A 12,892-nucleotide genomic window follows, 5' to 3' on the forward strand; every position below is an offset into this window, starting at 1 on the left:
ATGTGGTGACTCTGGCCAGGTCTAGACAAGCCTAGCCCCACTCAGGAGCATAAGAGACAGATGGGGTTTGAGTGGGAACAAAATATCAGGGTGGTTCTCTACTGGCTCCCAGGTTCAGGCTCATATTTCAATTTGCAGGGCAAGGGTAAGGAATAAGAAGGAAGCTGGGGTCTCTGGGCTTGAGGCAGGTGGGCTTCTCTTATATTGGTTCTCCATGAAAGAGACAGCAGAGGATGAAAGAAAGCTTCAAATAACTAGACCAAGGACAGCAAGCTACTGACAGGTTGCCACCTCCTCCCACCAGCTCCAAGCCATAGACGGGCACCATTTACATAGACTCCACATGAATGAGGATCCCTGGAGCTGGTGACAAGACAGCCTTGCAACCCCAATGCCCCTATCTATGCCAGACATCACAAATCACACAGTTCCTGCTCTTCCTGAGTCTTCATCCACACGGGATTCCAGTCCGCCCCCTCCTCAGAGCTGGCATATGAGATGCCAAGTAGCTGCCATCATTTTCCCTGAACCTCCTCTGAGATAAGGACCTCTTGGAGCTAGTCAGACAGAGCGAGGCTAAGGAAAGTACACTTCACTCCTTTATTGAGAGAGGAGTACACTGAGTCTCTTTGCAAGCCTCTGGGCCATGCACAATTTCAAGCTCTGTCTGCAGCATGCTTGATGTGACTCTGAAGAACCCCCTGACAAAGCCCCGGTGGCAGATGTACCACCGCCAGTAGGACTGGATCATGCGGGCAGCATTGAGGACATGCCAGTAACACCTGTGGATGCACCACATGCGGACCCAGGACTGCAGCCTGACAGCTGCCCACTCTTGCTCCGTATAGGTCTCTAGAGCACATTGTTGCCTCTTTTCTAGCCGCCTCACCAGCATCAGCTGCCACCAGTTCTGAATGATCCAGGCTTTCAGTGCTATTTGCAGGAGATTCTGACGTACCTGGATGCCACGCCACCAAGCCTGGATCTTCTTGGCTGCCTCTGCTTTTTCCTCATCTGTTGCCTTCTTAGCTCTGTTCTAGGCATGGAGAACAGGGGAACACTCAGGATCCTTTCCACTACCCACCGCAGTCTGGGGTCTGCCAGGAAGCAGCCCTGATCCTCTTTACAATCAGCCCCTCCTCAGATGGCTCTGCAACACTAAGTTTCCAGCCATCCCACTAAGGTTAGGTTCCTCCTCACCTCTTACCACCACCACTTTTCTGGACACCTTACACATAAGTTCACACACATAGACATGTGTACATGTGTGTGCAGATGCATGCACAAGTGTGTACAAGTACACACACACACTCTTGACCCAGGTTGCCCATACTTCAGCTTTTCCATTTTCCAACAAAGCCCCCACCTCTGCATTCCCAAGCCCTGAGTCCTTGAGTTTACATTTTCCTGGTTCTCTCCTCCTCCCCTTGAGCTCTCTGTGACTCAGCCAGACCCACCATCTCAGACTGGGTTGTAGATGGAGAAATAAAGATCAATAATGTTTTTTCCCTGTCCTTAAACTCTTCATCGTGACAAAGACGCCAACAATCCCCATGCAGACACCAGAGTTCAAACACAAATAAGGATCTGGCTTCTTCCCCAATTTCATGTAGTTTCTACCCACCTCTTCCTCCTCCTGTGAAAATGGTGCCTCTGCTTTATAAATTTCTTTATGTTTCCTCTTCACTTTTTCCTGCTTCTGTAATCAAAATTTAGGGGAAAAGACATGGGTGAGAGCGAACTGTCATTTGTTGTCCTGATGATTCCATGCGGTCATGCTCAGCCCCAGGTTTCCAATCTTTCCTGGGACCTCGACAGGAGCCTCGCTACCCTACCCTGAAGTTTTCACACACAACTTCCAGCAAACTTGTGTAGATCTAGCTCTTACACAGCATTGAGTGCCCATGGCTTGGGGAAAAACTGTTGAAGTATCTTCTGAAGTCTCTCTGTTTCCCCAGCCATGGCACAAGTGGGAAGGGAAGAGATGAAAGCTATGATGTCATAAGGGCAGGTATGACTCAGGGACTGGGGGACTCCCAATGGTTGAGCCATCCCTAGGAAAAAGGTAGAAATCTTATTCATTCTCATACTCACAGAGAAGGCTAAGGACCTCAAGAAAAATGTAGGACTTCAGTGGGACAGAACTTTGGGCACAGATATGTATAAAGGTAATTATTACTGCCTATTTGAAAATACCAAAATATAGAGACATTTTGAGTGTCCCCCAACTATAATCCACCTGTACCAAGGAATACTATTGAATCAGTTAGCCTTCACTATGCTACATTGTGGATTCCCTGGGTGGTGTAAATGGTTAATGCATTCAGCTACTAACCAAAAGGTTTGAGGTTTGAATCCACCCAGAGGCACTTGGGAAGAAAGGCCTGGTGATCTACTTTTGAAAACTCAGCCATTGAAAAACCTACAGACACAGTTCTACTCTGACATACATGGGGTCACCACGAGTCAGGGTCAATTCAATGACACCGGTTTGTGTTAGGCTTCAGTATCAAACAACTCCAAACTCTCAATGACTTGCAAAAGCAAAGGTCTATTTTTGTTCATGTTACACATCCACTGTGGGTCGGAGCAGCTGTGGCTGTGTTCCAGGCTGCAAGTAGGCTTTGGCATTGCTCCACATATATTCTTCATTCTGTGATCCAGGCTGAAGGATAGTCCCAATTTAGAACATGTCATTCTCTTGGAAGATGAACAAGGGTCATGGATGAATCACTCAATGACTCTTAAAGCTTCTGCTGAGATGTAACAGATGTCACTTCTCCTCGCATTCCGTTGGCTAAAGCAAGTCACACACCCAAGCCTTACATACATGGGGCGGGTATCCTCCTTTCACAGGGTTCCACTGAAAATCACATGACAGTGGCTAGGGAAGTATAATATTTTTACAGGGCAGAAGGATGAATAATAGAGAATAATTATACAATCGATTATAGTCTACAAATTTTCACTTCCATCCTTTCCTTGAGGAAAATATCCCAAAGTCCTTTCTGATCACAGCATCAAGCTCACAGTCCAAGATCTCATGATAGATCTTTACTTCAGATCTGGATGTGGCTCCTATTCTCCTGGAGAACTATGAATGAAAAATTCAAGTTATATGCCCTCTGCATAGCCAACATGCTACAATGACATATGCTCAAAATAACAATTTCATTTGTAAAGAAAAAGAACAGGAACATAAGCAGTTACTGTCCTGCAGCAACTCTGAAATTCCAGTAGGCAAGCATTAGTAGGAGTGCGGGGTATATCTTAGGGAAGAGATTAGACCCTTGAGATGTTGCATGGATGTTGCTCTCATGGCCCTTGGATCAATCTTCTAGGTGTTCTTTTTCCATTCTACTCCTTGGCCACATCTGGAAAGGTGATAGGAGAATATACCTTTCTGGATGGATGAAGTTTCCTCAGACTGTTTCCTACCTGTAGAAAATTGGAGACCCAGAGATGATTTTACATCCCAAACAGTCAGTCTTTCTCTCTCTCTCTTTTTTTTTTTTTAACTTTCAGAATTATTTTAAATATGATAAATTCCATTCTTCTGTCTGTTTGTCATCCTATGGTGGCTTGCATGTTGCAATGATGCTAGAAACTCTGCCATTGGTATTTCAAATAAATACCCATAGTGACCATGGATTCAGCAAAGCTATCAGACTAAGACAGACTAGGAAGAACGACTTGCTTGGCAAGCTACTTCAGAAGAAAAAAAAAATTGGCCAGTGAAAACCTTATGAATAGCAACAGGAGATTGTCTGATACAGTGTCAGAAGATGAGCTCCTCGGGTTGGAAAGCACTCAAAATACAACTGGGGAAGAGCTGACTCCTCAAAGTAGAGTCAACTTTAATGACATGGACGGAGTAAAGCTTTCAGGACCTTCATTTGCTGATGTGTCATGACTCAGAATGAGGAGAAACAGCTGCAAGCATTCATTAACAATGAGAACATGGAATATACATAGTAAGAATCTAAGAAAATTGAAGTTGTCAAAATAAAACTGAATGCTTTAGGTTCAACATCCTAGACATTAATGAGCTGGAATGGACTAGTATTTACCGTGTTGGACTTTGGAGGAAGATATGATCAAGTACCAATGGTATAGAATGAAGAAGTCTAAGATGCACTGAAGGCACTGGAGAAAAAATCAAGGCTTCAGGAATTAATGGAATATTCATTGAGATGTTTCAACAAATACATGCAAGGCTGGAAACACACACTCATTTATGCCAAGAAATTTAGAAGACAGTTACCTGACCAACTGACTGGAAGAGATACATATGTGTGCCCATTCCAAAAAAAGGTGATCTAGTAGAATGTGGAAATGATTGAACAATATCATTAATATCACATGCAATTAAATTTTGGCTGAAGATAATTTTAAAATGGTTGCAGTAGTACATCAACAGGAAACTGCTAGAGTTTCAAGCTGGATTTAGAAGAGGACAAGGAATAAGAGACATAATTGTTGATGTCAGATGGATCTTGGCTGAAAACAGAGAATACCAGGAAAATGTTTACTTGTGTTTTATTGACTATGCAAAGACATTCGATTGTTCAGAACCTATTATAGATAACATTGCAAAGAATAGGAATTCCAGGAGACTTTCTTGTGCTCATGCAGACCAAGAGGCAGTCATTCAAACAGAAAAAAAGTATAGAAATGGGGAAAAGATTAGTGGTTGCCAGTGGTTAGAGATGGGGAAACCGGGAAGGGAGTAGCTACAGAGGGATAGCACAGGGGAGACATATGGAGACAGAGTAGTTCTGTATCTTGATTACAGTGGTGATTAGCTTCTCTAAAGGCTTTTAGCTACAGTATGTATGATCATCTCAAACTTTTCCTCTGATATTTATTTTATATTCAACCATATTTATCATGTTTCTAATTTATGTATAATTTCTTTAATGATGCTGTCTGGGTCCTCAATATATTTCTCAGAAGGTACACAACATCTAAGACAGTCAAGTACAAGCCACTTCAATAATCCATACTACAACATGAGGCTTCTATCTTCCATTAGAATGAAAACTCCCTCACTCCCCACAAAAAGAGGCAATGTCCAATCAATCAATCATCATCTTCAAGGTATAGGCAGTCATAAGATCCTGGAAGATGAACATTAGAGGATTAATAAAACAAGCTACAGTTCCCACTCTCCCAGTTCTGTAGCTGGTCCTGAGAAAGTAATTAATATTCATCATCTTTTTTCTGAGTCACCTGTAATAGAGCCACTTTGCACTTATCTAGGATTTCAGCTGGTCTGGATTGTTTGGTTGGCAAAGAAAGAGATCAAGACCTTCCTCCCAAGCAGATCTGAGCCCTTGGTTGCCCTGCTCACATTAGTTTGTGATTGTACAGATGCCATTAACAGTCATTGACAAGCATAGAAGTACTACTTCACTGTACACTGTCCCCAGTGAATCTCGAGAGTTTCATACATACTCCTACCCTCATCATGTAGTAGCAACTCTAGCACTTCATGGTAATGACAGATCAATTACCCCAGCCAGTTATTGTTATAAGTTGCCTTCAAGTCGATCCTGACTCATAGACCCCAGGCATGCAAAGTAGAACTGCTCCAGGGGTTTTCAAGGCTGTAATCTTTCAGAAGTAGTAGATCACTAGCTTTGTCTTCCAAGGCAACTCTGGATGGAACTGCCAACCTTTCAGCTAATAGCCAAATGCTTAACCATTTGTTCCACCCAATAACCCTAATAGAGTTCTCCTTTCTTGTTTGTTCATCCACTGCCATAAGGAACCCAAAGTGTCCATATGGTACATACAACTTTCAGTTCAGTGGAGGCTCTCTATATTCACTGAAAGAAATGTCTCCTCCTGGGAAACCTTTAACCTAGAAGATCCCATGGCTGAAGAAGAAGCATACATTCCAGAAGAAGCCACTCGCATCTCTAAATCTTGATTCCCAGATCCATATATGCTAGCTCTGGGGGCTCATTACCACACATTAGTCATTAGTTCCAGGCATATTCATCCTGGAGAACAGCATCCCAAGCTCACAAAGAGTCATTCACCTGATGGCTTAATTAAGCCTTCAATTAGCCATTGCACATTCGTCAAGACAATTACCACTAGGTGATGGGATATGGTGTAAGACCAGTAGATCCTATGTTCAGAGGCCATTGTCACACTTTCTTTGTCATGAAAAGGGTTTCTTGGCATATGGAATTATTATGGCTAATGCATTCCATTAGCCCTCTGTGTTGGGCTGAGTTCTCTTGAGAAACAAAACCAATAATGCTTATAGAGAGAGAGAAGAAAAAAATTATCTTAGGAAAATGGCTCACAAACTTATAGAAGCTGGCAAGTCCCAGGTTCCTGGATAAAATGTCAAGCTGCATGCTTTTCCCGACTCACGCAGCACAAGGGCTGACCAGCTCAAGGTTGGCAGGCAGTATACCATTGTTGACTCTGACAGATGACAAATCCAAGATCTCCAGGCCAAATGGTGGATTGTTTACTCATGGACAGTTGTAGGCAGCATACAGGATCCAGATCCACAGAAGTGTCTCATTTTCCCAGGATGTCCATATATTTATTGGAAGCAGGCCACACCCCTAGGGAAACTCCCTTTCAATGGATTGGCTGCTCAAAACATATACATCCAATCTCATCATGGGAGTAATCACATCACCACTGCTTAAACCACTCAGAATTATGATCCAGCAAAGTTGACACACAACCCCGACTATCACACCTTCCAAAAACAAAATCTAAACTCGCTGTCATTGAGTCAGTTCTGACTCAGAATGACCCCCTTTGGGTTTCTGAGGTGGTAAATCTTTAAGGAAGTAGATTGTCCAGTCTTCCTCCCACGGAGTGGCTGATGGGTTTGAACTGCCAACCTTCTGGTTAGCAGTCAAATGCTTTGCACTACATCACCACAGCTCCTCCATAAGCCCTCCCTCAGAGAATAGAAAAGACCAGCTCATATCCAAAATACCATCAGTTCTGGTAAGAATAAAACAACATTCTATAGGTTTCTGCTGTTAGCACATTGGACACTCAGCACTGACAGTATCTATAGCAGCCATGGGGAAGGAAAGCCATATCATTGGGCTTATGTTTGTTGTTGTTGTTGTTGTTGTTGTTATGTGCCGTCAAGTTGGACCTGACTCATAGCGACCCCTCCTTGGGTTTCTGAGGCAGTATCACTACGGAAGTAGATTGCCCAACCTTCCTTCCAAAGAGTGGCTGGTGGGTTTGAACCGCCAGCCTTGTGGTTAGTAGTCAAGTGCTTTAGGTACTATACCTAAAGCTCCTAACCCATTATTGCCACCATGGCTGCTTGACTCATGGTCCATTTTGTGAAAACTGAGGTGGCCAAGAAGAGAGACTGACCGACATCTGTAACACAATTGTTGAAATCCACGTGTTTGTTGAGACCCTCCTCTGCAATGTACCTTCTCTTCTGCAAATGACCCAAAGGTATGCACACTTTGTGCCATGCTCATTGGCCCAGACATATACTTCTTTCCCAGACTCCCTTATCACTGACCTTATCATTTCAGGCCCCAGTCCAACCAGCCAAGCCATTTGCCACTACACAGGATTCATGTATATCCAAATCTCAGCCCATCTTCATATCCATAGGATGACAAAGGGCACTGCTCAAATATTTGCCCACTGAGAAGATTGCCTTTCTCAGCTGTCCTTCAGAACTTCCCTTCACTGGGCTGTTCACAGCAGCAGCCTCCCTAAGGCTAGTACCAATATATCACATTGATGCATCTGTGAACCAGGCTCAAGTACTTCCTCCTTTATTAGCTGGCTATAAGGACCCCTCCACCAGGAGGCATTAGTAAAAGGGGAAGAAGTTGTAACACAGAGGTAAGTGATGTGGTTTAGAAATGGCATAGCATCAGAGCTCAGGGGAGGAGAGAGAATCACCATCAACATCAGCTCAAGGCTGATTCCTATGAGGTGGAGATTAGACATACCTCCAGCCTCCAACACACTTTACCAATTCTAATCTCAACTGTCCCTCCCAAGAAATTCTTCTTCTCTGCTGGGCTTGATAATTCATGGCAATGTCCACACAGAACCCACAGACCATATTCATGATTATGGGATTTATTAAGAAGTAACAGGTTACAATTCAGGATCAAGATCAACTTGGAAGTAATAGGAAAAACTAGGGATACTGTACTTCAATCAGAACAGCTTCTTCTTGGCTTTTGCTGCCAGATCTTCACTCTTGGCCTCTGCCCTTCCTCAATAAGTGTTAGAAAATTCTTTAGCTCCTCTGATAAATGCCCAAAGGCAACCCACTCCACCAGGAAGCCTCTGGCCCAAAGGCACTCAGTTCTCTCACTCTGTGAGTAGGCAAGCCTAACCTGCCGGCATCCCATGCTGCTGCTGTCTTGTGCTATCTGCACTGTCACAGCTCTCTCTATGTCTCCTGGGTCTAAGAAGTTGCCAGTGCAAGGACCCTGTGTTCAAAGAACACACTCTGCTCCTGGCTCTTCTTGATGGTAGTGAGGTGCCCCCCACCTACCCTCTGGGATTGGCTTTTTTAAACCTAGTGGGATGGCAAAACTGACAAATCCCCTATAAAAATCCCATGGACCTTATTTGCATTAGTAGGCTGTCCAATTCCTTTAGTGGGCCACAAGCACTTTGTTTGCATAATCGCACCCAATCTTCATTTTGGGAAAATTATAAAACTATGGCTAGAAGGGCCATATGATAATAATTCAAAGAACTGCAATGGATATCTAGGCCATCTGCACCTATTATTTATTCATGCATTCCTGACCTTTTTTAGCTTGGTCTTAAATGTACTCCTTCCATGATGCCACACATGCCAACCTTATGGCTCTGTAGATAAGGAAGCACCCAGATCATAATGGCACCTCAGATGCTCAGCCACTTGGTGTCCCATAGTCAGGCATTCATTTCCCACTAGGTCTCATGCTGGAAGCTGCTTTTCAAGTGGAAAGTAGTCCTCTGTAGTTCATGGCCTTGCACAGAACATTGACAGCTGCACTCTGATTCTTCTCTAACTGCAGATGACTCTAGAACAATGTGATCTGCTGCATCACATGGCCCGAGAGGCAGAGCTCATCTCATAGCCTTGGTCTCCTGCAGAACTCTCACTTGCTCTATATCCAGTTAGAAACTGGCAGCCATCCAGGGTACCCAATAAATGAGTCAAAGCAGTGCTGGGAGGTGCAGCTTATCTTTTATCTGTGGAGGAATGTCTTCACAGGCCCCATCCATTAGACTTCACTCATCTAGCAGACCCCTGAATCTTTGTAAGGTTCCCCCACCCTTTGGCAAGCATGTATCTTAACTAGAGCAGTACAGTACCTGTCTTTATCTCTTCAGCATGATTAGTCAAGTGTTGTTCAGTGATTCTTGTTTGAGCACTCAACTTTGGGGAGAGATATGCCCTTGTACTTCATGTGCATCCCATGAGTCAGCTAATTTGGCATCCAAAAAACAAAACTAAACAATTGCCATTGAATTAATTCTGATTCATGGTGACTCCAAGTGTGCAGAATAGAACTTTACTCTATAGTGTTTTTAAGGCTGTGAGCTTTCAGAAGCAGATTGCCAGGCCTTTCTTCCAAGGTGCCTCTAGGTGTGTTCACACCACCAACTGTTTAGTTAGTAGTCAAATGCTTAACAGATTATTCCACCCAGGGACAAATTAGCATCCAGCTAGATGATTATGATAGCTTGTCTGGTGAGGCAGACAAGATGGCTTCCTGATATGTGGCAGAGACTGGCTCTTGTGAGGTGACTGTGACGATCCTCAGGGCAGCCATGGCTTCACACTGGCATGTTGTCTTGCCCGTCTTTCAGGAATATATCATTTCAGATTTTGCTCCGAATAGTGGCTGGAATTTTTCATTTTATATCATTTCTATAATTTTTATGGGTTTAAATCAGAAGAAGAAATTTTTAGAGAATCATCTGGATACCAGAAGTCTTCCTGAGATCGTTACTTTGTGTAATCTCTTGGTAGCAGGATTAGATAATTAAATAGTTTTGCAAAAAGAATATGGTGCAATCTTCCATTGGTTAATTGGAAGTCTCCTTCCCTCAACTTTATACAAGAATAAGCACTTGACTAATAAAGAATTAGAGGACAAAAGTATCTGATCTCAAAAACTCTGAGAACAAACTCATTTTAGTATTGAATTATACTGAGAATAAGACATTGAACATTATTAAATTTTCTTTGTGAATGAATCTCATTTTCTTCCTAGTGTTTATAGGATTGGTTAACTTGAAGTACAGAAGTTTCAATAGAAAATTGCTTGTTTTTTTTACCATTATCCATTAAAATTTCCTGGAATATAGTAAGTCCTCTTGATCTCTGTGTTAATGTGGTTCATTTCAGGAATATTTGTGGCACAGTGCCTAAGGCATTTGACTGCTAACCAGAAGGCTGGAGGTTCAAACCCACCAGTCACTCCTCAGAAGCAGGTGTGCACAATCTACCTCAGTAGACACATGCTTCAGAAACCCAAGGAGGGGTAGCTATGAGTCAGATCCGACTTGACGGCAGTGAATATTAAATATTTTAATATTTTCTCCTATGTTTAATCTATTTTCTATTTCAATTATTCACAAAACCAGAATTTGTCTTAATGTTGTCTCCATATCAAATTATAGCAAAACATGGTGTACCATTTCAAACTGCAAATTCTGTTTTTTCTTCATTTAGTGTAGACCTTTATTTCAAGGAGTTCATATGCATTAATTTCACTGAGAATGGTAAGTATTTCTTATGTAATATATTTCTCTGTTAAGAAGCAGGAAGATTAACTTTCTTTATAAATAAATTCCTAAACAGTTGTTTACATGGTTTTCTCTCTTGAGAAGTTTTTGTATGAGCTCCTCTATTTGTGTTTAGCTTACCAATCTTTACCTGGTGTTCCTTCCTACGCAGACCTATGATTTGTACAAAACTGCAGGAGTAGAACCTTGATTTCTTTCCCAGTTTACCCTAAGAACATGAGCTGCCATAACTCTGGATCACTGTGACATCTTTCTTCATCCCCTCAGAGTGATCTCCAAATTGCAAGAGTGAACTTTCTACCACGCAAATGTGATCAAGTAAAGCACTTACTTAAACGCCTTAAGTGGGTCCCATTGCTTCTTGATAAGGTCTTCACTCCCTCACCAATGTCCCCACTGAGCCCCTTCAGTCTTATCTTGCAACACTCGCTCTGTGCTCCATACTGTGTTGTTGTTGTTATGTGCCGTCAAGTCAAACCTGACTCATAGCGACCCCTCCTTGGGTTTCCGAGGCAGTATCACTACGGAAGTAGGATTGCCCAACCTTCCTTCCGAGGAGTGGCTGGTGGGTTACTGTAGTCATATGCATTTCATTCTAATGCTACTCCTGTAAGGTGCTCTTTTCTCCCTGTGGGCACTTGACTATGCGGTTCCAGCTCCTCAGACACAATCCTCTCCCCACCTCACTCCTAGCTCTTCATGTAGCCAACTCAGTCCTCCCTCTTGTCTCAGTTCAACCTTGATCTTTGGTCCTGCAAAGTTGATGCTCTCCTTAATTCCTCTAGAAAGTCTTCACTGACCCTCCTGGTCTGAATGTCTCTCTCCCCAGTGTTTCCATTGCACACTTTGGACATAGAGTTACCACCAGTATTGTAACTGTTTGTTTCATTTTCTCCTTCTTGTTGTTGTTAGGTGTCATCAAGTCAGTTTCCGCTCATAGTGACCCCCTGTACCACAGAACGAAACACTGCCCAGTCCTATGCCATTCTCACAATTGTTGCTATGCTTGAGCACATTGTTGCAGCCACTGTGTCAATCCATCTCATTGAGAGTCTTCCCCTTGTCCACTGACCCTCTACCTTACCAAGAATGATTTCCTTCTCTGGTGAGTGATCCCTCCTGACAAAAAGTATATGAAACTAAGTCTGGCCATTCTCCCTTCCAAGGAGCATTCCAGCTATTCTTCTTCCAAGACAGATTTGTTCATTCTTCTGACAGTCTACTCAATATTCTTCACCTAGACTACAATTCAAATGCATCAGTTCTCCTGTGGTTGTATATCACAGGTTGTTAATGAGTCTTCCTCCAATCGTGATGTCATGTTTTTCTTCATATAATCCAGCTTCTTGGATTATTTGCTCACATACAGACTACAAGTATGGTGAAAGGATACAACCCTGACACACACTTTTCCTAATTGTAAACCACATAGTATTCCCTTATTCTGTTCGAACAACTGCCTTCTGGTCTATGTACAGGTTCTTCATGAGCACAATCAAATGTTCTGGACTTCCCATTCTTCACAATGTTATCTATAATTTGTTATAATCCACAAAGTCAAATGCCTTTTCATAGTCAATAAAACACAGGTAAACATCTTTCTGGTATTCTTAGCTTTCCACTAAGATCCATCTGACATCAGCAAAGATCTCTCTCACTGTATTTGTTCTCTAGTACTGCTATAATAGATATATTACAAATAGATAGCTTTAACAAATAGGAATCTATTCTCTTACCATTTAAGAAGTTAGAAGTCCAAGTTCAAAGTGCCAGTTCTAGAGGCTGGGTGAAGGCCCCTTGACCTTGAGCTTCAGCTTTGCCTCTTGCTCCCAGACCACTGTAGTTGGAGGTGTCTCCTAACTCAAGCAGCTGCTGGCTGCTGAGGTTAACAAACCCAAGGTTGACAAGTAAAATTGCACAGTCCCAAGATTATCAACCAACATGACTGGTCACTAGTTCAAGTCCAGAAACAGTCCCAAGATTGGCAGGCAACATGGAAGGCTGTTGAATGATGACTCAGCTAAATGCAGGATCCAAGTGCACCAACAGAACCTTGTTCGAACAGAACTAGGAGACTCTACATGGTTTAAAATCCAGAAGGGAGTGC

The 12,892-nt window shown here is 42.8% G+C and overlaps 1 protein-coding gene across 1 annotated transcript in view; it reads right to left on the reverse strand.

Moving 5' to 3' along the window:
• Positions 1-592: 592 nt before the first annotated feature.
• Positions 593-12,892, reverse strand: part of LOC103206584 (IQ domain-containing protein F5-like) — a 21,416-nt gene continuing 9,116 nt past the window's right edge. The window contains exon 2 of the mRNA XM_007952082.2: positions 593-1,036. Coding sequence (XP_007950273.2) covers positions 593-1,036 — 444 coding nt within the window. The remainder of the gene's footprint in view (positions 1,037-12,892) is intronic.

This window comes from Orycteropus afer, unplaced genomic scaffold, assembly GCF_000298275.1.
Source record: "Orycteropus afer afer isolate SDZICR_OR568_19922 unplaced genomic scaffold, OryAfe1.0 scaffold00323, whole genome shotgun sequence".
NCBI classification, from domain to species: domain Eukaryota; kingdom Metazoa; phylum Chordata; class Mammalia; order Tubulidentata; family Orycteropodidae; genus Orycteropus; species Orycteropus afer.